This window comes from Bos javanicus, chromosome 7 (assembly GCF_032452875.1).
Source record: "Bos javanicus breed banteng chromosome 7, ARS-OSU_banteng_1.0, whole genome shotgun sequence".
NCBI lineage: Eukaryota > Metazoa > Chordata > Mammalia > Artiodactyla > Bovidae > Bos > Bos javanicus.
This window is the reverse complement of record NC_083874.1, coordinates 94,525,853-94,551,317: the sequence shown is the minus strand read 5'-3', so window position 1 is coordinate 94,551,317 and position 25,465 is coordinate 94,525,853. Positions and strand designations below refer to the sequence as shown.

Sequence of the window (25,465 nt, the reverse complement as noted above, 5' to 3'; positions counted from 1 at the left end):
GGAGCTGAGATTTTACTTTATTTACTAGGTAATGATTTTGTCTGCCATATCTCCATTGTGGAGAGGAACCTTGAAATCAAGAGACTGATCTTTTTATAGGAATGCTGGCTCATCTGCCCAGAGAGAGAGAGAGAGAGAGAGAGAAGCATATGTCTCTGGAGCGGAAGGAAAAGGCTTTCTCTTCAGTGCCCTGTGTCATGTCTTGAGAAGTACGTCTCTAGATCTTTCCAAAGGAACATACCTTCTCTAGCTGGCAAAGTTGTTTGCTATTCAACCATATCCTTTGCCCAGAAGACCCAATCTGTACAGGAATGAGAGACATTCATGGAGAATTGTCTCCCAATACTCATGAAAATTCAATGGCAGAAAAATAATTTCTGTTTCCAGTGGAATTGGGGTTTCCTTCTATCCAGTAATGAGAATGATACTGAATGGATTCTTTACCACTGAGCCACCTGGGGAGCCTGAAGAACTGTGTGTGTGTGCACTTGGATGCTCAGTCATGTCTGACTCTGTACAGCCCCGTGGACTTTATGTAGCCTGCCAGGCTCCTCTGTCTATGGAATTTTACAGGCAAGAATATTGGAGAGGATTGCCATTTCCTATTCTTCCCCACCTAGGAATTTAACTTGCGTCTCTTGCATCTCCTGCATCGGCAGGTGGATTCTTTATCACTAGCACCCCCTAGGAAGTCCGCAGCTATGGTCCTATGGTTTATTATTTTAACTTCTTTGTGGTATTCCATTATAAGAAAAAAGAATCCGCAGTTTATCTATTACTGGACAGATGGACAATTTAGTTTCCAAATTTTTTACATTGCGAACAGTGCTTCAGTGAACACTCTTGTAACTGAGTCCATGTCCATATTTTGAGACGTTTCTGCAGGACTGCTGCTTCATGAGGGATGAACAGCTTCAATTTTATTAGCTGTTATCAAAATGCTTCCCAGGTGGCACTAGTGGTAAAGAACCCACCTGCCAGTGTAGGAGACATGCAGAGGTTCTTGTCCCTTGGCTGGGTCGGGAAGATCCCTTGGAGCAGGAAATGGCAACCCACTCCATTATTCTTGCCTGAAGAATCCCATGGACAGAGGAGCCTGATGGGTTACAGTCCACAGGGTCACAAAGAGCTGGACACAACTGAAGCAGCTTAGCATGCACACACACAGTCTTGGAGGCCTTTGTGATTCTTGAATCCGAGGATAATTTCTTCAATTCTGGAAAACTTTCGGCCATTATGTCTTCAAATATTGCCTCCTCATTTTCTCTAATCTCATTCCAGAATGCCTACTAAACACACTTTTGAATCTTCTCATTTTAGTCTTTATGTCCATTTACCTTTCTTGTATTATCCTTTATCTCTTTTTGATACATCTGAATAATTTCCTCTGATGTGTTGTCCAGTTAACCAACTCTCTCCAGCTCTAATATGCTCTTTTACTTATTAAATGTATTTTAAGTTTCAAACATTATATTTATCTTTTCTAGAAGTTCTATAATATTTGGTGTTTCCCTCCAAATTTCTACTTTTTAAAAAACATCCTTTTATAGAATTATTTCTTTTTAATAACCACTTTTATTTTAAACATATTATTTATGATCTTTTTAAAGATTATTCTTTGAGATTTAGGGGGATTGCTAATCTTTCTGTCTATTGTGATCTGTGTTGTGTCTACTCAGCATTTTGTTTCAATTGAAAATTTTTCTTCAGTAGGGATTTTTTAAAAATAGAAATACCTTCTGGCCTTGGGGTTACAACAGTTTCTCTAGAGACTTTTGCTTGTGCTCAGGAGGGGTCAGTCCCGGGTGGAGACCTGCTTTCTCACCTTTTTGGTCTGGCAGGTACAGTTTTTCTAGTCCCCATTGCAGCTCTACAAAGGCCTGACCTCACCTCGTGGGCATCCAAGTCTCATCTTCATTCTGTTTATTAAAACTCAAGCCCTCAGTCCTTATTTCAGGATCCAGTAACATCGCCATTCCTGAGACATGAAATCACACACTTACTGCTTGGCTTTTAGTTCCTGACATGGGAAGATTTATCCCTTCCTTCCTCCTCCTCTTTCATGTTCTGTAAACTTAGTCTGGTATTACATTTTTGGATTTTGATATATATAGAATCAAAAATAGAAATACCTTCTGGCCTTGGGGTTACAACAGGTTCTCTAGAGAATTTTGGGGTTTTTTTTTTTTTTTTTGTGAGAGGTTTCCCACTCGCTCTGTCTGCCACATTGCTGTAACCAGATGTCCTTCAGGTTTACTTCTTAATATCTTTTACAGATTATAAGATGGTTAACTTTCTTTTTGGAAGTGAAATGTAATTCTACCCTTTTTCACTTACTTGATGAAGATTTACTGAAAACATGACATGTAAAATCACGTGTAAAATCAGTTCAGTTCAGTCACTCAGTCGTGTCCGACTCTTTGTGACCCCATGAACCACAGCATGCCAGGCCTCCCTGTCCCTCACCAACTCCCAGAGTTCGCCCAAACTCTTGTCCATTGAGTCATCACCATTGAGATGGTGATGCCATCTAGCCATCTCATTCTCTGTTGTCCCCTTCTCCTCCCACCTTCAATCTTTCCCAGCATCAGGGTCTTTTCAAATGAGTCAACTCTTTGCATTAGGTGACCAAAGTATTGGAGTTTCAGCCTCAGCATCAGTCCTTCCAATGAACACCCAGGACTGATCTCCTTTAGGATGGACTGGTTGGATCTCCTTGCAGTCCAAGGGACTCTCAAGAGTCTTCTCCAACACCACAGTTCAAAAGCATCAATTCTTCAGCGCTCAGCTTTCTTTATAGTCCAGCTCTCACATCCATACATGACTACTGGAAAAACCATAGCCTTGACTAGATGGACCTTTGTTGGAAAAGTAATGTCTCTGCTTTTTAATATGGATTCATATATGTCCTGTGGACTATAGGGATGATGGGCAAGTAAGTTGTGACCACTGGGTGTACTGAGTGCATGATCAAAGTGTGCGAAGTGGACTATGGAAGCAGCAACAAAGGGGATATAATTCCTAAAAGTAGTCAGTGTAGGCTTCCCAGAAGATGATACTGGATCTGAGGCTGGGAGGAAGGGAAATTATCCCAGTGAGGAAGTAGGAGAATCATTTGAGAAAGTAGACAATGTATATTAGGAAGCTGAGGCAAGAGCATGACTTACATAGGAAATGTAAGTAGTGCCACAAGGCTAAAGTGAGACAAGTGGGAACAGTCCCAGATCAGAGCTTCTGGGGTCCTTGAGGGTTAGGAGTGAGGAGGAAGGTTTTCTTGGGTAATGTGTATTAGCTAGGGCAGAGATTCGGAATTGCCACTGAAAGGAACCAAAGTGGTAGCAAGGAAGAAAGCATATATCAAATCTGAAAGTCTCAGTGAGGATAGACATAGAAGTGTGAGTAGTGAAGTTTAGTGGCATGGAGAATCCAAGAAACAACAGAGTAACGTGTGAGGTGCCGTGGAGGTCAGTGGGTTGGTCTGTGAATGGAATGTATCCATGGTACCAGACCGAGCCGAGAGGTCAACGGCATATCACAGAGTCCAGCTTACCCACAGTGGACTCCAGCCTGAATTCCTTCAAGAATGGTCAGGCTGCCTGTGTCAAGATGGAGCTCTGTGGTGTGTGAAAATGAAAGGCGTGAAATGTGGAGAGTTGGGGTCAGGCCTGCCCAACTGGCCATCTTGCTACGAGACTTCCCTGGCCCCTGGCTCTATGGGTGCTGTCAGGCTGCTCCCCAAACCTTTCCCTGTTGTGCAGGGCTGAGGTTAGTGGTGTATGCCTGCTTCTTCTGCAGGGGGCCTTAGGAATAGAAAACTGAGCATTTCTTGGTGATTTTCAGTATCCCCAGCAGCCGTACTTACAGAATGCTGCATCTGCTAGCCTCAGAAGCTGCCTGCCCAAGTGAGGCCTGCAGCTGCTCTAGGCTGCAGTGACCTACATAAGCAGCTTGGAGGCTGACTTCAGCCAAGACACGTCAGCTCCCAGACATAGTTGCTGACTTTGGCACCCCAGCGCAGGGCCACAGGACCAGAAGCTCTGTCTATGATAGAATCCTCTGTATAGTGACATTAGAGGCGTTTGCTTCTACTTTGTACACGTTCTCTGGAGTGGTGTGGTCAAGAGATGAGCAAACCAAACTCTTAGCCTCAGGAGTGCCTGTGCCATAGGGGGCCCCAGGGAAGTGTTGCTTCCTTTTTCAGGATGAAGAATCACAGAGGCTTACCCAAGTAAAGTTTCTTCCTCACCCCCAACCCTCCAAGGTAGACTCCAGTTTGGGGTTTAAACTGTAAACCTCACAAATAGCGGGAACTTCATTAGCTCTTTGAAGGGCTTGCCATGAGGCTATCTTGGGTGGTGTCATTCAAGACTCAGGGTTGGGGGGAGAAAGGACAATTCCTAGAAAGCAGAAGTATTGGAATCTTGAAGACATACTTTGGCAGGCTGGCCACGAGGGTGAGATATTCGAGCTTTTATAGGACCACCTGATTAAGAGCTCATTCAAGGGTAATGCTCTACAGGCTGTTAATACTGGCATGCTGTTGTTGTTTAATCATTAAGTCATGTTCCACTCTTTCGCGACCCCATGGACTGTAGCCTGCCAGTCTCCTCTGTCCATGGGTCTGGGAAGCCCCAATACTGGGATAAACAAAGTCAGAAAGCTTTCTTTCCTGTGGATTGCTAGGAGTCTTCCCTGCATTCATGAGTATTGTGGGTTGCTAAGCAAATTCATGATCAAGTAGCTTTTTCAAACTTATAGGAAACACTTTTTTCTGGACCTGTAAAAGCAGTATTTCTTCCAACACTTATTTGTGAATCACTGAATTAGAGTTTCCCCTATAACTTCCTTCTTATTTCATCAAGATGGTTTTGGACAACATAAATTCTCCAACCTTCAGGTTACCTGTAAGTGGCTCTCTATTTTCTAAGCAGCTTATAGTCTGCTTTTTTTGTGTGTGATTTATCTCATTGTTGGTGAAAATAAGATGAAAATAGATATTTCTTCTATGAGACAAGGCAGTCAAAATTATATGGGAGAAGTAGAACATAAAATTATGTGGGAAAAATTTAAAGCTGAAATGTTTTTACTGTTGAAATATCCATGTGTCTTATATGTTAATATTACCAAATTCAAAAAGGAAATATATGGATATAATATTGATATCACAATACTTTTAAATGCAAATAAAATAAAAACATGTAACAACGAGGTTAAGATAAAATTTTTGAAACCAGCCAAGACAGTCTAGACAAAGCCTCCTTTTTCCAAATTTCTCCAGTTTGTTTATCTCAGTTTTTGCCATATACCATTCCTGCTCATAGCAAACCAAAAATGAAACATTGTGGTTTATAATATGAAAAACATGTATTGCAAGTGAGTCATAAAATGGAAAAATGGCTACTTAGCCAGTAGCCACATAAATTTTGGAGGATATGTATTTTTACAGGGGTGATTTATTATAGTAACAGCAAATATTTATTAAAAGCATTAAAATGGTGAAAAAGTTACCCCCAGGCAATATACAGATTCGTCATTCAGAAGCATAACATATATCAAATACATATTTATTTCTAAACTAATCCATTTTAATTACTTTTAGGTGAAGGACAAAAATCTGAAAAAGAAAGATGCAGCAAAACAGAGAGTAATTTTCCTTGCATGCAGACCCCATTTTTATTTTTATTGTATACGACCTACCAATTATTGGACCTTCCATTACACCCATATATTCACAAACTCATGGATATTTTACTCTACTAGGAGGCATTCTGTTGGCATGAATCTGATTTCCTTCCTAACGTCGGCTCCCTACTAGCAGTTTGTCTCCTTTAGCCTAATAGTGGGATTCAAAGGCATGCTATCAGTCTGAGTCTTTCAGCAAGAGTGAAAGAGTAGCAGCAGCTTCATTTCCTGGAAGCGCTCTCCAGAAGCCAGGAAGTCTGGGAAGTTTTCCAGACTGACTTGTGGAGAGAGTGGGCTAAAACTGCCCCTGCCTATTCCTGTGTGTAGGAGCTGGTAAGGCCTGAAGGGTGGGGGTAAGAAGGAAAACCCCCCTCCCCCTCCCTCCTCACCCCACCATCTCTCAGCTACTAGGCTAGATAGTATTCTTGGCTTCAGCATTCCATACATCACTTGAGCAGAGAAGGTAGATTGTGCTGGACACCTTTGTTCTTCAGCAGGGACAGCAGTAAGCAAAAATAGTACAACAAGCACTTAGAGCAGGACCTGGTATACAGGACCATGCAAATGTCTGCTCCATAAAATGCTACCTCATTAGAAGCACCATTTAAAAGGCTGTAATGTTACTATTGGGTGGATACAGCGTAATTCACCTAGCCATTCTGCTACCATTGTTTCAGTTTTTCAGTGTTATCATCTTTTAATCCAACCAGTCCATCCTAAAGGAGATCAGTCCTGAATGTTCACAGGAAGGACTGATGTTGAAGCTGAAACTCCAATACTTTGGCCACCTGATGCGAAGAACCAATTCGTTGGAAAAGACCCTGATGCTGGAAAGATTGAAGGCAGCAGGAGAAGGGGACCACAGAGGATGAGATGGTTAGATGGCATCACCGACTCGATGGACATGGGTTGGAGTAAACTCCGGGAGTTGGTGATGGACGGGGAGGCCTGGTGTGCTTCAGTCCATGGGGTTGCAAAGCATCGGACACGACTGAGCGACTGAACTGAACTGAACCTTTTAATGATCATATATGTGTGTGTGTATATATATATATATATATATATATATATATACCGTTCTCATTTGTGTGCAATTTTACAGTATTCTTGCCTGGAAAATGCCATGGGCGGAGGAGCCTGGCAGGCTACATACAGTTCATGGGGCTGCAAAGAGTTGAACATGACAGAGCCACTTCACTTCATCGTGCGTTTACATGATTTTATATTTACAGCCTATACCTTCTCGGAGTTTTTGAAGCCTCTGAGTGACTTGGCTCTTCAGAGAAGTATGACTAACTGCCCCTTCATTGCTAAAGGGGAAGGGAATGTTCTTCCTACCGTCATCATTTCATATCCTTATAGCTCAAAGCCACAGAGGTGGCCTCTAAGAGTTACAGTTCCCTTAAACTGAATATATTGTGGTGAGGCAGGGACACATTCTAGAAGCTAGAAAAATCTGAGACACAAATTCTTTATTAGTGTAAACCTCTACATTTCAAAAAGCATGCTGGATATGAGTGCAGAGTATTTGCTGAAGCTTAATGATCATCTAAGATTAATACTGGCCTTCAGCAGTCTCATGATTAACATTTCCAGGCAGGTCATTAATCTCCAGGAAATGCCCGGTATTTTCATTGCTGTTTGCTTAATTGAAGAGGTGAATAATTTAGTAAAGGATGACTACATGAATTTCAACAGACTGTTTTTCTAATAAGCACAGCAGCACCCCCTAGTGAGCACACTTGGTAAATGTAAAAAACCAAAAATGAGATTTTGGAAATGGGAAATTTTTTTTTAAAGATTTATCATAGGTTTTAATTAGCAAAAGAAAGTATCTTTTTGTAAAGGAGGAAGACATTATATTTTCAAGGTGTGGGAAAACTCAGATCTAAAGTAGATGACTATCAATATTTGAATTCTCATTTTACAATAACATTATAAGATTTAACATTGTAACATTGAAAATCTTTTGTTTTAATAAGAAAACTCATTTGTGTTTTCAGGTCAGAAAGGGATCTTTGTTCGAAATAATTTCTTTCCCAGCAAAGACTGCTTTAACTAGCGTAATGTGCGCTTCATACGCAGCACTCATTTATTTGGTAAGTTAAGAAAATAATTAGAATCTGGAAATATAATTATTTTATGTAAAGAAACACTGTATAGTCTATTCTTAAACCAAGATATTATTCTCTTATTACACAAAATAATTTTACATTAAAAATTATATTTCTAAGGAGCCAGGTCAACCCAACCAAAAACTAAGTTGCTTCAGTAATAAAACTTACTTTACTTTTTAAAAAATGTATTACTATTTGGTCAAAACATTTGGGGCTTTGCTCTCATTGGTTACAGGTGTTTTGTTTCTGCCACTGTGCCGGGGTTGGTTAAAGTTCAGCTTTTGTTTTTTGAATTACAAACGTGCTCATTGAAAAGTATGGCAAAAATATACAGACTTTTATAAATTAAAAAGTTATTTTCTTCTAATTCATTGCCATTTGTATTTACCTTTAATTGAAAAAAATTACAACATACAAAAAGAAAAGTACACAGCTTGATGAATTATCAGAAAATCTATGAATTGATGTATCTTATGGATCAAGAAACAAAACAGTATACTGTCATTCTAGAAGCCTCTTTCTTGCCTCTTTATGATCACTAGCCTCTTCTGTAAAGGCAAGCTCTATTTTGACTTCTAATGGCATGGTCTGTTTTGACTCATATATAAATGAAGTTGTATACCATGTTCTTTTGTGGGTCTTGTATTGCTCAACATGATCATGGTGAGATTCATTTGTTGCCTATAGCAGCAGCTTGTTGCCTGTCAGTGCTGTACAGTATTCCACTAATTAAATATACAACTATCTATTCTATCGTTGAACATTTAGATTATTTAGAACTTTGGCTATTGTGAATAGGTTGCTGTGAATGTTCTTGTACATATGTTTGGGTGAAATGTCTGGACTGTAGATTTTGCATATGTTCGTCTCTAGCATATATTGCCAAAGTTTTCCAAAACGGTTTTAACAGTTCATTCTAGCAGATTATGAATCCCAGTTGCTCTGTATCATCACTAACATTTGGCATTATCAATCTTTTCTGGTATAGCCATTTTTGTGGGTATGTAGTACTATCATATTATGTTTTTAATTTGCATTTTATTGATTATTAAGACTGAATACCTTTTTTATACATTAACTGGATATCCTCTTTTGTTAATTTCTGTTAGTCTCTTCTCATTTTCCTACTTGGAGTTGTCCATTGGTTTATTATCAATTTGTTCTTTTAACTATTATTGGAACAAGCCCTTTTTTAGTTGAATTTGGGCAGATTTATTTTACTCTGTGACTAGCCTTTCATTTTTAGGAATGTCTTTTAAAAGTTCTTAATTTTAATGAAGTCTCATTTATTAATCCTCTTTATATTAAGTGCTTTTTATGTCTTAATTAGGGAATCTTGACTTACATCCTAGTCATGAAACTACTCCCTCTGATATATCCTAGGAGCTTTGTTATTTTGCCTTTCACTTGTAGATTTATAATACATCTGGAGTTGGTATGACGCAAGGGTCAAGTTTTTCCTCCATGGGTATCTCACTGTGCTGTGCTGTGCTTAGTCGCTCAGTTGTGTCTGACTCTTTGCAACCTCGTGGACTGCAGCCCGTTAGGCTCCTCGGTCCATGGGGATTCTCCAGGCAAGAATTACTGGAGTGGGTTGCCATGCCCTCCCTCAGGGTATCTTCCCAACCCAGGGATTGAACCCAGGTCTCCTTCATTGCAGGTGGATTCTTTACCAGCTGAGCCACCAGGGATGCCCACTTGATAAATTGATCCAACTCAATTTATCAGGGAAAAAAGTAAAGCCCTTTCCTATTGCCCCAGAACACCTCTTTTTAAAGATGAATTCAATGTCCTTATATATGTAGGTCTGTTTATATTCTCTTTGTTCTAGTCAACTGATCTGTCTATTTTTATACCAATTCAATGCTGTATTATTTACTGGTGCTTTACATTAAGTCTTCATAACTGGTAAAATAGGTTCTCCTTCCAATCTATGAGCATGGTATATTTCTCTATTTATTTAGATCTTCTTTCTGTTAATAAACTTATGGCTTTTTTGTTAGAGGTCTTTTACGTATTTATTTTTTTGATCATATTGAAACAGACAAGAATAAAGGTTAAATTTTCCTAATAAGCCACAGATTCAGTGCAATCCCAATTAAAATTTGAGCAGGTGTGTATGTGTACATCGACTAGTTTATTCTAAAATTTACAAGAAAATGCCAAAGAATAGCTAAAACAACTTAGAAAAAAAAAGTGTAAAAGAACTCATTTTAAACATATTTACAATTTTTAAAAACTCTGAATTAATCAAATATTTTGCAAATGTTTTAAAATTTTGACAAATGTTCAGTATCTTAAATGTGACTCTCATACAAGATTGATGCAAATATACTGCAGAAAATTAGTTGGATGAAATGGCTATGGTGAAACTAAAACAAAACTAGATTAAAACCAAAATTACTTGAATTTTTCAAAGACTTCTGAAATCATCCTACATGACTTATGCTATATAAACTAAGAATAGAAACAGTTTTTTTGGTGACCTCTGATAATTTGTGATATATTCATCCAAGTCCTAGGAGAGGTCAGGGCTAGAATTATGGTTTTGAAAGCAAATAACATCTATGTTGGAAGTTAATGCCCTGAGAGTGGAACCATGCCAAGTGAAAAGAGTAGAAAGTTGACAGAAATGTGAAGAACACTTTCTGTTTAAGATAAGCTAAGAAGAAATCCATGAAGGAGACAGAGGACCAATAATAAGAAAAGCAGGAAGAGAATCAGGAGAAACGCTGTCAAGGAATTAGACTCAGGAAGTTGTGAGTAGTTAAGAGTCACATACAAGCAGAAAAAGTTAAGTAAAATGAAGATCTGAAAAGTGTCCGTTAGATCTAGTAGTAAAGTTGGAATTAATCATCTTGAGAACTACTTTAGCAGAAAGAGTGAAAAGATGATAAAATGGAAACCATGAATGTATGTCCTGGTTTGATCAAGAAAAGAGTGTGTCGTAGTCAAGAGGGAAACAGGGCCACAGGGATTTTAAAGTTTTAAATTTCAGAATAGAATATACTTTAGTATGTTACAGGTTACAGGGGAGGAGCTAGTCAAGAATGAGAGGTTGAAGAGGCAAGCAATAATTAATAGACAAGTTGATAGGTAGGGTATAGGTTTTAAGCAAAGATGGAGAAATACTGACCTTAATCAAGATCTTTCATTTTCTGAGACTTGGACAGAATTGGTTATGGTGGGCACAGATAAAATGTGGTAAGTGAGGGAAGAAGAAATGTATCAAAGAGGATAGGGCTCCCCAACCTTCTTTTCATAGCATGGCATACATAGAAAACCATCCTAGTTGTGATAAATTGTTAAAGCTGTCTGTAGCTGGAAGTGATGGACCTCAAGATTTTATAACTCTAGATTTGGGTGTACTCAGATATAAGTAACATTGATAGTACCTTAATACTATCAATTGATAGTATTGATAGTACCTTAATCAATACAGCTATTTAAATAACTCACTTATTTAGAAGTCCGGAGTTCGGCAGTTCCCGGGTTTGTACAGTGGATCTACAGCATCATCACGAACCCAGGGCCTCTCCCTCTCTCTCCCCGACTATCCTGTTGGTTGGTTTTGGTTCTTAGGTTTGCTGCCTTACGCTCATACCTTACATCCGTATCAGCCTCCAAAGCAAGGAGGAGAGAGTAGAGGCAAAGACAGTCTTTCTTCTATATAAAAAGGAGGAAACTTTCCCCCAAATCCTTCCGATCTTCCTCCCCAGCAGACAAATTTTATTACGTTGGCCAGAGGGGTCACATTGCCAGATGGTAACAGTAATGCTGGGAAGTGAAGGGAAGCATCTGGTGTCCCCATTCTGAGGTGGGAGACAGGCAAGTAAAGAGGAGGCAGGAGGTCAGAAGGAAAGGGCTGTTCAAGCCAAGGCCCGCCCTCCTTTCTGTCCCTCTCTTTAGGAACATCTGAGCATTGGTTGCCTATTATGTCACCTTGGAGGCATCATCGCTTTGGTAAAAGAAGCTAGTTTAGGTGTTCTCGTATTTTATAGATTTTATTATTCTTGTTGCTTGCCTTAAATGCTTTTGGCATCGTCATCTCCATCAGTAAAGTTATAGGTTTAACAGATACAGCTCTTAGTGATTCTCAGTTTTTGAAGTTTTTTTTAATCTATGTTTTGTTTTGACACCCTTAAAGTACTGAATGGCATTTTTGAGGAAAAGTGGATCACAAATTTGTTTAGAAATCATTGATTCTAAATCATTAATTTACTAAATTCTTACCAAAATGTTTATGCCCTTCCAATGGAATGTAATTGGTATAACCAAAGTCTATATGGGAAAAAAGTAAAAACAGAAAACCTACTTTGAGATATTAACATGTTTGACGATAAATTCCATCTCTCAGAAAATGTTTGATTAAGTCAGGAGAATAAAGGAATGTTTCATTTAATTAGAGAATAAAGATGTAAAACATGAATTAGAAATGTGAAGCATATTTTTATTAAAGCATACTATGTTTTCATTTTCCTTCTAGATTATGGTATATTTATAATTAGGAATCCACCTCCTCACGTTTATCATGTGCCAGAGGAAGCTGAAAATAAGCACCTCTTTGTAGAATATACAGATCAATGATTTTATGTTAAATGTTTTATTGCATTATTGGATTTTTATCTGTTAAGTTTAGTAGTATAACACAATTATACTCCAATAATAAAAAAAGAAACGTTAACTTTTTTAAAATTATTAGACTGTCTGTGTTAATGCTGTGCTGGAGAAGATAATGAAGATTTTCCAAGAAGAAGAATCCATAAGGCAAAACAGAGAGGAGAGTGAAAATTTTAGAAATGCCTTTTCGGAGCCTGTGCTCTCTGAGCCTCTGTTTCCCGAAGGTGAAATCAAAGCAAAACCTTACAGGTCACTACCCGAGAAGCCAGACAGTATTTCCGATCGCCCCAAACTTCCTGCTAACAAGTTGAGTAATAAGATTCAGGTTTTACATTCTGTGTTTGATCAATCAGCTGAAATGAATGAATGAACAAATCTGAACTTAAATATCACTGAACAGAGCTTAAGCATTATCTAATGACATAACTCGGAAACTAGTTTTTATGTTCTGACTGCTCTGCTTTGAAAAAAAATGGGGGCGGGGGAGGGACTATTGCTAAAATGTCATTCTCAAGTATTTATATGGTAGAGAAAATAAAATGAATCAATGTTGACTATGTGATATGTTTTAATGAACAAGAAAATGTACCCTTTGGTGAATTAGACTCTATGCAGTGGTTTATAATATGCACATGTTTATAATACATTTATGTTTGTAGTAAAGACTTGTTTAGAGTATCTTTCCAATTATTTATCTGGGAGGGAAAAAAACCCTCCCTATTAAAATGCTACATATCTTTTTCAGAGATAATAAAAGGATATATATTTTCTATCTACAGGCTGCATAGTTTGAGTTTCCCTATTATCAGTTGTTTTAAAACTCATCTATAACGTTATGAAGGACTTGACATTCATAGATGTAAATTTATATTGTTTACAAATCTGGTGAGAAGATGTCTGTATTTGAGAATGGGATGTGACATGACATCTTTATTTCCGCATCTAGAGGAACAAATTAAAAACCAGAAACCAAGTCCATGTTACTCATTGTTGCCACTGGATCCTCAGGAAAAACTGCTTCTGTGATTGGTCCCACAAACCAGGGTCATGGTTTTTGCCTGCTGGAGGTACTTTGGTTTCTTCCATGCATTTTCAATTCTGGACATGTGTTAAGTCATGGGAGGATCAGTGCCTGATATAATAGACTGGGATGTACCCATTCCTGAGATGGTACATTTTTTGTACCTGGTGGGTAACTGCTGCTGTAAATAGTATTTATAAAAAACCCAGGCCTGGCTCATAAATAGTCTATTGAAAGCAAGTGTTGGCATATGGGTAGCATGTAGCAATGTATCAGAAAAAATATGATATATAGCAAAAGGCTCTATAAGCACAGCCTTAATGATACCTATTTTATTCCCTTATTATTTTTACAATAGCCAAGAGAAAGGATCCAAGTGGACCCCTTAGAATACTAAGCTTTAATTCAGCCCTGTGTCATTAAGAAGATTACTGTGGTTTGAGACTAAGTTCCAATATTGACAAAAAGCTTTTCTCATTTTGAATTCATAATCTGTTCCTCATAGTTCTTTCTGGTCCCACTTATTCTCATATTCCACCATGCGCTGCTGAGTTTTAGATGATCAGTACCCAGGGTTTTATAATACAGCGTGGGCACGAGGCAGCCAGAGGAGTGATGGCCATGAATAGCTGGCGTAGAAAAAGCAGGGTGGACTAACCTACACAGGCCTGCGAGCTCAGAAGAAAAGACTGAGGAGCAACACCCTATATCTCTGCTCTCTGTGATATTTGGTTGTACATACATGTGCAAAATTCTATACAAATAAAAAAATTTTTTTAAATGTTATTTAGAAATTTCATTTGGCTCTCTGAACACATTTCACATCTCTTATGGCTAGCAGAAACTGTCTCCTCATTACTTTGAAACTGTCTACCATGACCTGTGAGAAACTGAGCTGAAGTTTACTTGGTTTCGCTGTCAAGCAAGTTGTTTCCTATTTCTAAATTCAGCATGTACACTGATCCCATTTTGGGAAGTATTTTTCAAGTGTAAAAGGTCTGCTATATATTTGGAAAAACTGAATAGTTAAAACTAAGTATTTCAATGTGTTTAAATTTTACCTTAAAAAATTCTAATAACCATCAATAGGTGGGGTGGTGAACGCATGCAAAAATGAAACAAGACTAGAAGAATGCTGATGACTGTTGAAGGTGGGTGCTGGGAGTTTATTATTCTCTTCACTTTGTATACATTAAATTTTTTCCATGATAAAGTCTACTATATCAAGTAGGGATTTTTCCCCTAAATTTTTCTTTGTAGATCTAATTTTTTTTAACCTTTTCTTCACTCTGGTTACTCCAAATTATTTTTATCCTTCTTCAAATGCACATTTCAAACTTATAACCTTGAGGTTCCAATCAATCCAGAGGATTGGCTGAAAAGTATTCTATAGCTCCCGATGATGATCCTTACATCACACTAAGTACATGTGCTTTGGAACCTTTCATAAATATGACTGTTAAAGATGAAAAACGTGCTTGTGTTGGAAAAAGTTAGTCATCTTTGGTACTCAGCAAGGTTATTCTAAAACTACTTTCGAAACATACACAACATTTTTCATTGCCATTAAGTTTTATCAGAAGGAACTCGGAATTACTTTGAAGATTCCAGTAGCATAATAGTCAGAGTCACACTTAAAAGGCTCATTAGAAAGAGTCACATAAATATTCCCATTGTCCACTGTCACTGTGTGAATCCTTTGCTTTATTCCTTTGGAGCACCACATGGGTTTTGCTGATGGGTCTTTAGGATCTATAGACTGATACAGTCCTTCTCCTGTTTCCAAAGTAATTTTGTACTTATGCCAGGGGCAAACTATACATGCTCGTCCATCAAATTCCTGGGGAAAGAAATAATTGACTTTATAATATGACATTTCCAGTGTTGACAATAAATCTCAGACTCAGAACAGAATTTACTGCAGAAGAACCAGGCTGCAAAACAGGCTTCTCTTTTTACCTCCTATTTACCAACTATTCAGCATAAGGCAGAACCTAATCTTAGCAGTCATCAAGTTCTTCTGCAGTTGATAAGAAACCCAGTGTGTTAGAGCTCTATCAGAAGATAACCATCCCAGGCAACTACCCCATGTGACCCCAGTATGCTGTTATCTGTTAGATATTATGTCACTTCTGTGACGGAAATGGGGCAAGGGCTTCGAGTGCTTCTAAATGAGTCTTCACTAGCTGGTGGAAGAGTGGTAAGCCTCAGATATAATTTCAAGAGAGGTTACTAAAGGCATAAGTGCATATGTTAACTAAAGAGCAATTTATGATCCAAAGTAGTTCATTTCAAACTTTTAGCTGTCCTAAAGCAGTGCTTCTAAAATTTTAAAGGACATGGGAATCACCAAGATCTTGTTTAAATCAAGCCCTTGTTTAAGCTCAGTAGTCCTAGAACAGGCTGCAATATTTGCATTTCCAAGACACTCCCAGGTGTCACCAATGCTGTTGGTCTGTGAACCACACTTTGAGCAGCAAGGTTTTATAGCTCTCACGATGGTCTGAAACTGAGGGAAATTCTTCCACACTATCATCCAGATGCTGACATTTTTATCCCCACACGAGAAGTGCAGAAATGCTGTTTCGTACCACCTCTCCTGTTCTGTCAGCAAACATTTTCATAACTCGTAAGTTCATATTCATAATTTAAGCACACATCTTTTAACATGAGGACAGGTCTGGAAGTAGGTAGATATGAGTTGTATAGCGAGTGGAACACTAAATTTAAGCATGTACTTTGTGCCAGAGACATAGAGACAGAGAAGGGAGAGAGAGATCAGTTTCATGAGGTAGAAAAGAAGAAATCAGGCAGCTAGTTTGGGAATGCAAGGAAGTAAAACAGTGCCCCCATCTTCCCTGAGTTAAGCCTTCAAAGTGTTCTTTCTTTCTTAAAATATATATATTGATATTTTTACTATATCATAAAAGTAATATATACACATTGGAAAAATTCAAACTATGTAGAATTATAGAAAGTAATTTTTTTTTAATGAGACCTCTTTAGACCTATTATTCTTTGACTTGCTTTTCTTCACTCAAAAATATACTGTTGACATTCATGCCGCATTAACTTACTGGCTGTATGCTATTCCACAGGCCTCCCTGGTGGCTCAGATGGTAAAGAATCTGCCTACAGCGTGGGAAACCCTGGTTCAATCCTTGGGTTGGGAAGATCCCTGGAGGAGGGCATAAAAACCCACTCCAGTAATTCTTGCCTGGAGAATCCCCATGGACCGAGGAGCCTGGTTGGCTACAGTCCATGGGCGTACAGTTGGACACGACTGAGCAACTAAGCACAGCACAGCGTACGATTCCACAGCATGGCGAGTCCTAGTTTAAACTGTTTCCTCTTGTTAAAGCAGTTAAATTTCCTTCCATTTTTCATTACAATGAATAATACCACAATGAACTTCTTAAATATGTACTTAACAAATGTTTAAGTGTATATATACTTCTATATGTGCATATACTTAAGAAGTATATGCACATATGTAAGCATATATATATACTTTTGTACAATAATATGCACAGTAGATCTTTCAAAGTATATTTACTAGGTCAGAAGACATGTATATTTCTCATCTTTACCTATAAAATGGTTTTCTTTACATTGTTAGTGTTGTGAATTTCTAGAATATTGGTAATTATACTCAAAGCATGAAAATATAGTTCAAACCCAAATATAAATTGTTTGTGAATAGAGACAGTAAATATAATAGGAATATAAATAGGAAACATCTGAATTTGTTGAAAACAGATTTACTTTTACATACCTCTATTTCTCCCAAATGTAAAGGTCCTCCTGAGTCTGCAAAGAAATTGAACATACATCTGGTCACTAAGAACTGAAATTTTAATAGCTTTCTGGACAGTAAATAAATACAAGGTTTACAAATGAAAAACAAAATCTTACGGTAACAGCGAATATCCATAGCATGAAATTCTCCTTTGTGGTAGAAAATCACCACTTCTCTGTCATGGACAACAGCTGTTATTCTTTCAGATCTTTTAATGTCTTCTTCTCTACCCACATAGACAGAAGCATATTGCTCCTTCATTTCAGGATCTTGTTCAGAGCCACCAGGATCCATGCTAGTGGAACAACAACAAAACCACACACACACAAAAAAAAAAGAAAGAAAGAAAAAAATTGCAAGTGGTCTTCACTAGTTTCATTACACTTAACTCACAGAGATAATCATAAGAGAAGTTTGATTTCCCTGAGACTGATGGAGGTACTTTTAAAAATACTGGATTACAGTCAGTCATGATTGTAAGTTAGAACTCTTAAAGCCTGCCAAAATTAGGGAGGACTGACCACTCTTAGGCTGGACTTGTACTTGATGCACTTCATTGCCTAAGGTAGATATTTCAGAACTCCTGACAGATACTAAAGTCTCACTATCCTTTTATTCCCTCTCAAATTCAATGCTAAACAACATCTGCATATTATCAGTGTTGTTTTTAGCTTTTGTTGAAGTTAGGATTTTTCGGCAAGGGCCTAACAGAAGCAGAAGAGATTAAGAAGAGGTGGCAAGAATACAAAAGAACTGTACAAGAAAATTCTTAATGACCCAGATAACCACGATGATGTGGTCACTCCCCTAGAGCCAGACATCCTGAAGAGTGAAGTCAAGTGGGACTTAGGAAGCATTACTACGAACAAAGCTAGTGGAGGTGACAAAATTCTAGCTAAGCTACTTCAAATCTTAAACCAAAATGCTGTTAAAGTGCCGCACTCATTATGCCAGCAAATTTGGAAAACCCAGCAGTGGCCACAAAACTGAAAAAGGTCAGTTTTCATTCTAATCCCAAAGAAAAGCAATGCCAAAGAATGTTCAAATTACCATACAATGACACTCATTTCCACACCAGGAAGATTTTGGTCAGAATCCTTCAAGCTAGGCTTTAGCAGTATATGAACTGAGAACTTCCAGACGTATAAGCTAGATTTAGAAAAGGCAGAGGAACCAGACATCAAAAGCTAGGGAATTCCAAAAAAACATCTACTTCTGTTTCACTGACTATGCTAAAGCCTTTGTGTGGATCACAACAAACTGTGGAATATTCTTAAAGAGATGGGAATACCAGACCACCTGACCTGCTGCCTAAGGAACCTGTATGCAAGACAAGAAGCAACAGCTAGAACCAGACATGGAACAATGGACTGGTTACAAATTGAGAAAGGAGTACGTCAAGGCTGTATACTGTCACCCTCTTATTTAACTTATATGCAGAGTACATCATGTGAAATGCTGGGCTAGATGAAGCACAAGCTGGAATCACGATTACAGGGAGAAATATCAATAACCTCAGATATGCAGATGATACCACTTTAATGGCAGAAAGTGAAGAGGAACTAAAGAGCTTCTTGATGAAGGTGAAAGAGGAGAGTCTAAAAGCTGGCTTAAAACTCAACATTCAAAAAACTAAGATTGTGGTATCTGGTCGCATCACTTCATGGCAAATAGACGGGGAAAATGTGGAAACAGTGTCAGATTTCATTTTCTTGGGCTCCAAAATCAATGTGGATGGTGACTGCAACCACGAAATGAAGAGACACTTGCTCCTTGGAAGAAAAACTATGTCAAGCCTAGACAGTGTTTTAAAGCAGAGACATCACTTTGCTAACAAAGGTCCATATAGTCAAAGCTATGGTTTTTCCAGAAGTCTTGTATGGATGTGAGAGTTGGACCATAAAGAAGGCTGAGCACCAAAGAATTGATGCTTTTGAACTGTGGTGCTGGAGAAGACTCTTGAGAGTCCTTTGGACTGCAAGGAGATCCAACCAGTCAATCCTAAAGGAAATCAGTCCTGAATATTCATTGGAAGGACTGATGCTGAACCTGAAAGTCCAATACTTTGACCACCTGATGTGAAGAGCTGACTCACTGGTAAAGACCCTGATACTGGGGAAAATTGAGGGCAAAAGGAGAAGGGGGCGACAGAGGATGAAATGGTTGGATGTTATCACTGACTCAATGGACATGAGTTTGCACAAACTCCAGGAGATAGTGGTGGACAGAGAAGCCTGGCGTGCCTGGTCACAGAGTCGGACACGACTTAACGAATGAACAACAGGATTCTTCGACAGTCTGAATAGTCTTGAACCTCTTGGTTAAAAGGTGGCTAAGTTGGTTTTGCCTGGTGTAGACAGCCAGCTCATACATATCAACCAGATAACCATATTCTAGTAGGACGCAGAAGTGTGAATGGATGCCTTTAATTTTCTTAATTCACATAGAAAATGGCATTACTTTCTTCTGTCTTACTTGGGCATTCAAAACAGTGACTTTCTCTTCAATTTATAGAAAGAAGTATATAAATTTTAGAGAAATCTGTAAGGTATTTTTAATTTTTTTTTTCTTAGCACAGATATTCAGCCTATTTGAGAACAACCCTTTCAAAGGGATCTTCTATATACTTTAAGAACATAGCCATGGTCTATTAATTTCATATGAGAAAGAAACATCAAAGATATATCATTGTCAGGGGTTTCAGGCCCCATGTAGAGGATTTTCCTGAGGGCCTCCCTTATGTTGGTATTTTTATTTTTTCTATGATAGTTTCTAAGTAAAAGTGTATATCCTGTTTTGCCAAGAATTTCTATATTTGTTTCCTTTATCTCCTAATAATTAGAGCAATGGTTAACAGTGCAAACTTCAGGGAACAAATATGACATCTCTGTAATTTCCTAAACTTGATTAGTGTAGTGCTTTCCTTTATTCATTGAATTCAAAGTTCCTGCCTCTCCTCAGTAAGAAAATTGAGTGAGGCACAAACTCAATTTGGGCTGATGAACTGGAATGAAGGAGCCTACAGAAAAGAAATAAAGAAGGATGTGCTAAGTTGCTTCAGTTGTTTCCGACTCTGCGACCCCATAGACCACAGGCCGCCAGGCTCCTCTGTCCGTGGGATTCTCAGGACAAAAACACTGGAGTGGGCTGTCATTTAACTCCCAGGTTTTAGGTTTGTGCAACTATATGGTTTGTGATTGTGATTGGGCAGACTGAGAAAGGAATGATATTTTGAAAGAAAGGAAAATTAAGGAACTAGTTACATTTTGTACAAAGTGAGTCTGAGGTACTCAAGACATATCAAGTCAAAAGTCAGATATATGAGACTAGAGTTGAGCCTCACTAGAGAAATAAATTTGGAAGTTTTCAAACTACAGAATTCAACACAATCACTTGGAGTGGGAGTGTCAATAGGGAATGAGGTCTAACAATTTCTGAAGAACATCCAATATTTAGACTTTGTGGATTAGCCATGCTTGACCAGAGGCTGGATTGCAACATTTCTAAACAATTATCTGGTTTTACTTGATTTTGGCAGGTGCCCAAAGTATACAAACTACTCAGATGGTAACATTTACCTCCACACTGCTGCATGTGCTGTCCTTATCACATTTTGAGACAGAACAGAAGGGCAATAATGATAAAAATGGGGACAGACAGATGAATTGAAAAGAGGAAGGGGGAATAGGCTGAAGAAAAAGAAAAATATGGAATATGCAACACATAGAACTAACAAAGGATTGATTCAGAAAACATGAAGTATTCCTATAAACAAGAAAAGGCAACCATTATAAAAATGGGCAAAAGACACAAACATTTCAACATTTCACAGATGAGGAAATCTGAATAGCCAGAAATCACATGTAAAGATGCTCAACCTAATTGGTAGGAAAATGTAAAAGAAATATAAAGCAAAGTCAAAATAGGATACTGTTTTCCATCCACCAGACTGGCAAAAAATAACAAGGATTGGCAAGGATATGGAGCAACTGTTAGTGATGACATCAATTAGAGGCACAACAATTACCTAGCAAAGCTGAACATATTCATGACCCAATAATCCCACTTCAGATATATTCCATAGACATGTGCACAGGTGCACCAGGAAAAATGCACAAGAATGGTTATAACAGCAAAAGATAGGAAACAAGTCAAATCTATCAACAGTAGAATGGATGATTTTTATGCTCATTCAATGGAATATTGTGCAGCAGTGAAAAATGTATGGCTGTGTCAAGTTGGATTAGTCAAAACTGTAACTTTAAACAAAAAAAATTTTTTAAATTCAGAGTATGCTTCTATTTTTATAAAGTGCCAAAAGAGGCAAAACAAAACAATGTATTATTCGTGGATAAATTTATATAGGGAAAATTTACAAAGAAAAGCAAGGGAATAATAAACACAAATTTTAAGTGTTTATCAATGTATTACATTTACTCTTATATTTAAAATTACTTTTTTTCCCCCAAATTTAAGTGGTATCCTACTTTATGTAATAAATGATCCAAAATCCAAGAAAAGGGATAAAATGGTACTTTCTGTCCTCAGAGAATGTATATGTAAACAGATCATGAATAGACTATTTGAAATTTTTGTACAGCTTATTTCAAGACTTGCCATAGAGGAAGAAATAAATCTATAGTTCTCTTACTTTTCTTTTTCCAGGCAACAAATAGAAAAGAAATACAAGACTGAAGCAAGTACCAAAATACATGAGATATGGATTAGCACCAGAAGTTAATTAAATTCTATTGAACTCCCAAATAAATGAGAACCAAACACTATACTTTCTCGTTTCAGTCTCTTGGAGACTTTGCAGGGTTTTCCCCCCAACCAAGGCAAATTGTAGGGAACTTTGCATGGGCTGATAAGAAATGAGCAGAGAAAGCTGGGGCTAAATGATAAAGGTTTCAGAGAAATATGATCAGTTTTGCATTTTGCTTAGAAAAGTATTATCTCATCCTTCAAATAATTGTTCCCTCTAAGCATCATAGGTGGTACTATTTATGATATCTGGTGACTATAATTAACACCCATATTATTCTTAATTAAATAATGTGAATATCACAGTCCATTCAGACAGCAATACAAGTCACTTTTATTCACTTTAATTACTGTTACTTTGATGCACTATTCATATACTCCTACACATTTTCTCTGTGTTGAGTCAGCTTTAAGATAGTAGACTCTTAAAATGAAAAATTAAACTGCATTACTCAGTATGGGAGCTAGAAGAAAACTGCTTAAAGAAATGTTGAGCATTTTGTTCCACGGTTCTCTTCAAGAGATATTTTTTGGACTGTACCTAAAATTAGGTTTCTAAAGGTGCTAACACCACATAAAATTACTGATTAGCTAAATGAATCCTCTGTCTCTATTAGATACCTTTCTGGCATAGGGAATCTTTTCAGCATAACTTAAGTTTCTATAAGACAGTGGGGACAAAAGAAACATGAAATTAAAGGAATTTCTTCTTATTCTTGAGCACAAAAGCATAAAGTTGCTTTTACTGAGTCTGGGGACTTGACCTATACTTATCAGAATGCAAAACTCCAAGGTGACACCTTTACTTTAGGTTCAGAGACAAGAAATGCCATAGCTTTAGACTTCTTTGTCTGGCAGAATAATAGATAAAACTAGCTACCCTTTAGTGAGTGCCAACTGCTTGGACTCTGCATATATGAATTCATTAATCCCAAGAAAAAATGCCTATTTTCCAGATGAGGAAACTAAGGGTAAAGGACTTTAACAAAAGCTTGCCCAAACTCATAAAATCGCAGTGAAGATTCAAACCGAGATCTTATGTCTAAACTTTGTGAACACTGATATAAAAATCTTACCATTTTATCTAAGTAGCATCCACGGATTTATAAAAATAGGTGGCATGCATATAAACTATCTTGAAGGTACAAAACCTTTTAGCAAAGATGTTTGTGTGTATACTCCACATATACATATCCTTAGATGATGATCCTGAATTTTTTTTAATTTAGGAAAGCCAATGTGCAAGACTTGTGTCAACAAATGTTTAAAACAAAATCTGTTCAGTTCAGTCGCTCAGTCGTGTCCGTACCTGCGACCCCATGGACTGCAGCACTCCAGGCCTCCCTGTCCATCACCAACTCCCAGAGCCTACTCAAACTCATGTCCATCACTTTGGTGATGCCATTCAACCATCTCATCCTCTGTCCTCCCCTTCTCCTCCTGCCTTCAATCTTTCCCAGCATCAGGGTCTTTTCCAATGAGTAGGTTCTTTGCATCAGGTGGCCAGAGTATTTGAGTTTCAGCTTCAACATCAGTCCTTCCAATGAATATTCCCAGGACTGATTTCCTTTAGGATGGACTAGTTGGATCTCCTTGCAGTTCAAGGGACTCTCCAGAGTCTTCTCCAACACCACAGTTCAAAAGCATCAATTCTTCGGTGCTCAGCTTTCTTTATAGTCCAACTCTCCCATCCATACATGACTACTGGAAAAACCAATAGCCTTGACTACATGGATCTTGGCTGGCAAAGTAATGTCTCTGCTTTTGAATATGCAGTCTAGGTTGGTCATAGCTTTTCTTCCAAGGAGCAAGTGTCTGAATCGCCAGTCCAGGTTCGATGCAGGATACAGGAAGCTTGGGGCTGGTGCACTGGGATGACCCAGAGGGATGGTATGGGGAGCGAGGAGGGAGAGGGGTTCAGGATTGGGAACAGGTGTACACCCGTGGCGAATTCATGTTGATGTATGGTAAAACCAATACCATATTGTAAAGTAATTAGCCTCTAATTAAAATAAATAAACTTAAAAAAAAAAAAAAAAGGCCCAGCGAAGCAGCTGTTAAAAGCAGAGACATTACTTTGCCAACAAAGGTCCGTCTAGTCAAGGCTATGGTTTTTCAGGTAATCATGTATGGATGTGAGCGCTGGACTATATAGAAAGCTGAGCACAGAATTGATGCTTTTTAACTATGGTATTAAAGACTCTTGAGAGTCCCTTGGACTGCAAGGAGATCCAACCAGTCCATCCTAAAGGAAAGTAGATCTGAATATTCGTTGGAAGGAGTGATGCTGAAGCTGAAACTCCAATACTTTGGCCACCTGATGCAAAGAACTAACTCATTTGAAAAGACCCAGATGCTGGAAAGATTGAAGGCGGGAGAAGGGGATGACAGAGGATGAGATGGTTGGATGGCATCACCTACTCAGTGGATATGAGTTTCAGTAAACTCCAGGAGTTGGTGATGGACAGGGAAGCCTGGCGTGCTGCAGTCCATGGGGTCGCAAAGAGTCAGACACGACTGAGCAACTGAACTGAACTGAACGGAAGCCGCAGGTCCGGGGTGAGGACCAGCCTTGACGATGAACAAGCTCGATGGGCCCGCAGTGCCCGGGCGGAAGCCTGCGCTGGGGGTTCATGGTTAAAGAGAACAGCGTCTAGGGCGGCGAAGCCGCAGAGCTCAAAAGAGCCAGGAGGAAACTCAGCACTGCAACCGCGAACCCACTCTCGGTCTCCGCCGCCGCCGGAAGCCCGAGCCCCGGGCCCTCCGCCCGGCCGGAAGCGGCGAGTCTCGCGAGCCCCGCCCCGCGCGCGGCCGCCCAACCCCGCGCCAGGAACAGAACTTACCTTCCCCGGAGTCCCTGCCCCACCTCCGCGAGACCCGGCCGCAGCGCCCCCGCGTGAGGATACCGAGCCGGCCGGGAAGCCGGCGGCCGCGTGGCTCTCCGCGTGACGGGGCGGGGCGGGGAGCCACCGCCCACGTGACCCGAGCGCGCCCGCCCCCGGGGCGGCCTCTGAGGCGTCTAAGGCTGCTGACCGCGGCCGCCGGCTCGCCGCGCTCCGCCGGGATCTCCGAAATGACCGTTTCAATCGTGTGTTTTACAGACGTGGGCTCCCCCACTTCATTTTAAAACGTTTGTTGAGCTCACCACATTTATCTAGATTTTGAACTCACCCAGGGGTCTTCCTTCTAGAAATTTACCTTATAAAAATATTTACTAGAGTTCGTCACTATTCGTATGATCTATGTATAATGGTGTTTATTGAACTCACTCAGGGGTCTGTCTTCTAGAAATGTACCTCATAAAAATATTTAGAGTTTGTCATGATGCATATAATCAATGTATAGTGGTGTTTATTGAACTCACCCGGAGTGTGTCTTCCAGAAATTTACCTCATAAAAATATTTACTGGAGTTCGTCACAATGCATATAATGTATACTGCTGCTGCTACGTCGCTTCAGTC

The 25,465-nt window shown here is 38.9% G+C and overlaps 2 protein-coding genes across 11 annotated transcripts in view; one reads left to right on the top strand and one right to left on the bottom strand.

The window, feature by feature from the left end:
* SPATA9 (spermatogenesis associated 9) overlaps window positions 1-12,973 on the top strand; it is a 60,239-nt gene extending 47,266 nt beyond the window's left edge. For 7 of the 10 annotated variants that reach the window (XM_061424435.1, XM_061424432.1, XM_061424433.1 and 4 more), the window contains 2 exons: window positions 7,686-7,781; window positions 12,502-12,973. In XM_061424435.1, the coding sequence (XP_061280419.1) occupies window positions 7,686-7,781; window positions 12,502-12,789 (384 nt within the window). In that variant the 3' untranslated portion in view covers window positions 12,790-12,973. The other 3 variants (XM_061424428.1, XM_061424429.1, XM_061424430.1) reach the window with 3 other exon arrangements.
* A 1,606-nt stretch (window positions 12,974-14,579) lies between these two features.
* RFESD (Rieske Fe-S domain containing) lies at window positions 14,580-24,931 on the bottom strand. Its single transcript, XM_061424436.1, has 4 exons — window positions 24,847-24,931; window positions 17,356-17,534; window positions 17,216-17,250; window positions 14,580-15,280 (listed from the first exon to the last, which is right to left on the bottom strand). The coding sequence occupies exons 2-4, from the start codon at window positions 17,531-17,533 to the stop codon at window positions 15,017-15,019; spliced, it is 477 nt and encodes a 158-aa protein (XP_061280420.1). The 5' UTR covers window position 17,534; window positions 24,847-24,931; the 3' UTR covers window positions 14,580-15,016.
* Window positions 24,932-25,465: the final 534 nt, after the last annotated feature.

Bases quoted from the DNA above. Each gene is read 5' to 3' on its own strand.
- RFESD (XM_061424436.1), bottom strand. From the start codon at position 17,533: ATGGATCCTGGTGGCTCTGAACAAGATCCTGAAATGAAGGAGCAATAT. The intron at 17,251-17,355 runs GTAAGATTTTGT...ATTTCTTTGCAG, and splicing joins TATGGATATTCGCTGTTACC to ACTCAGGAGGACCTTTACAT. The intron at 15,281-17,215 runs GTATGTAAAAGT...TTCTTTCCCCAG, and splicing joins TACATTTGGGAGAAATAGAG to GAATTTGATGGACGAGCATG.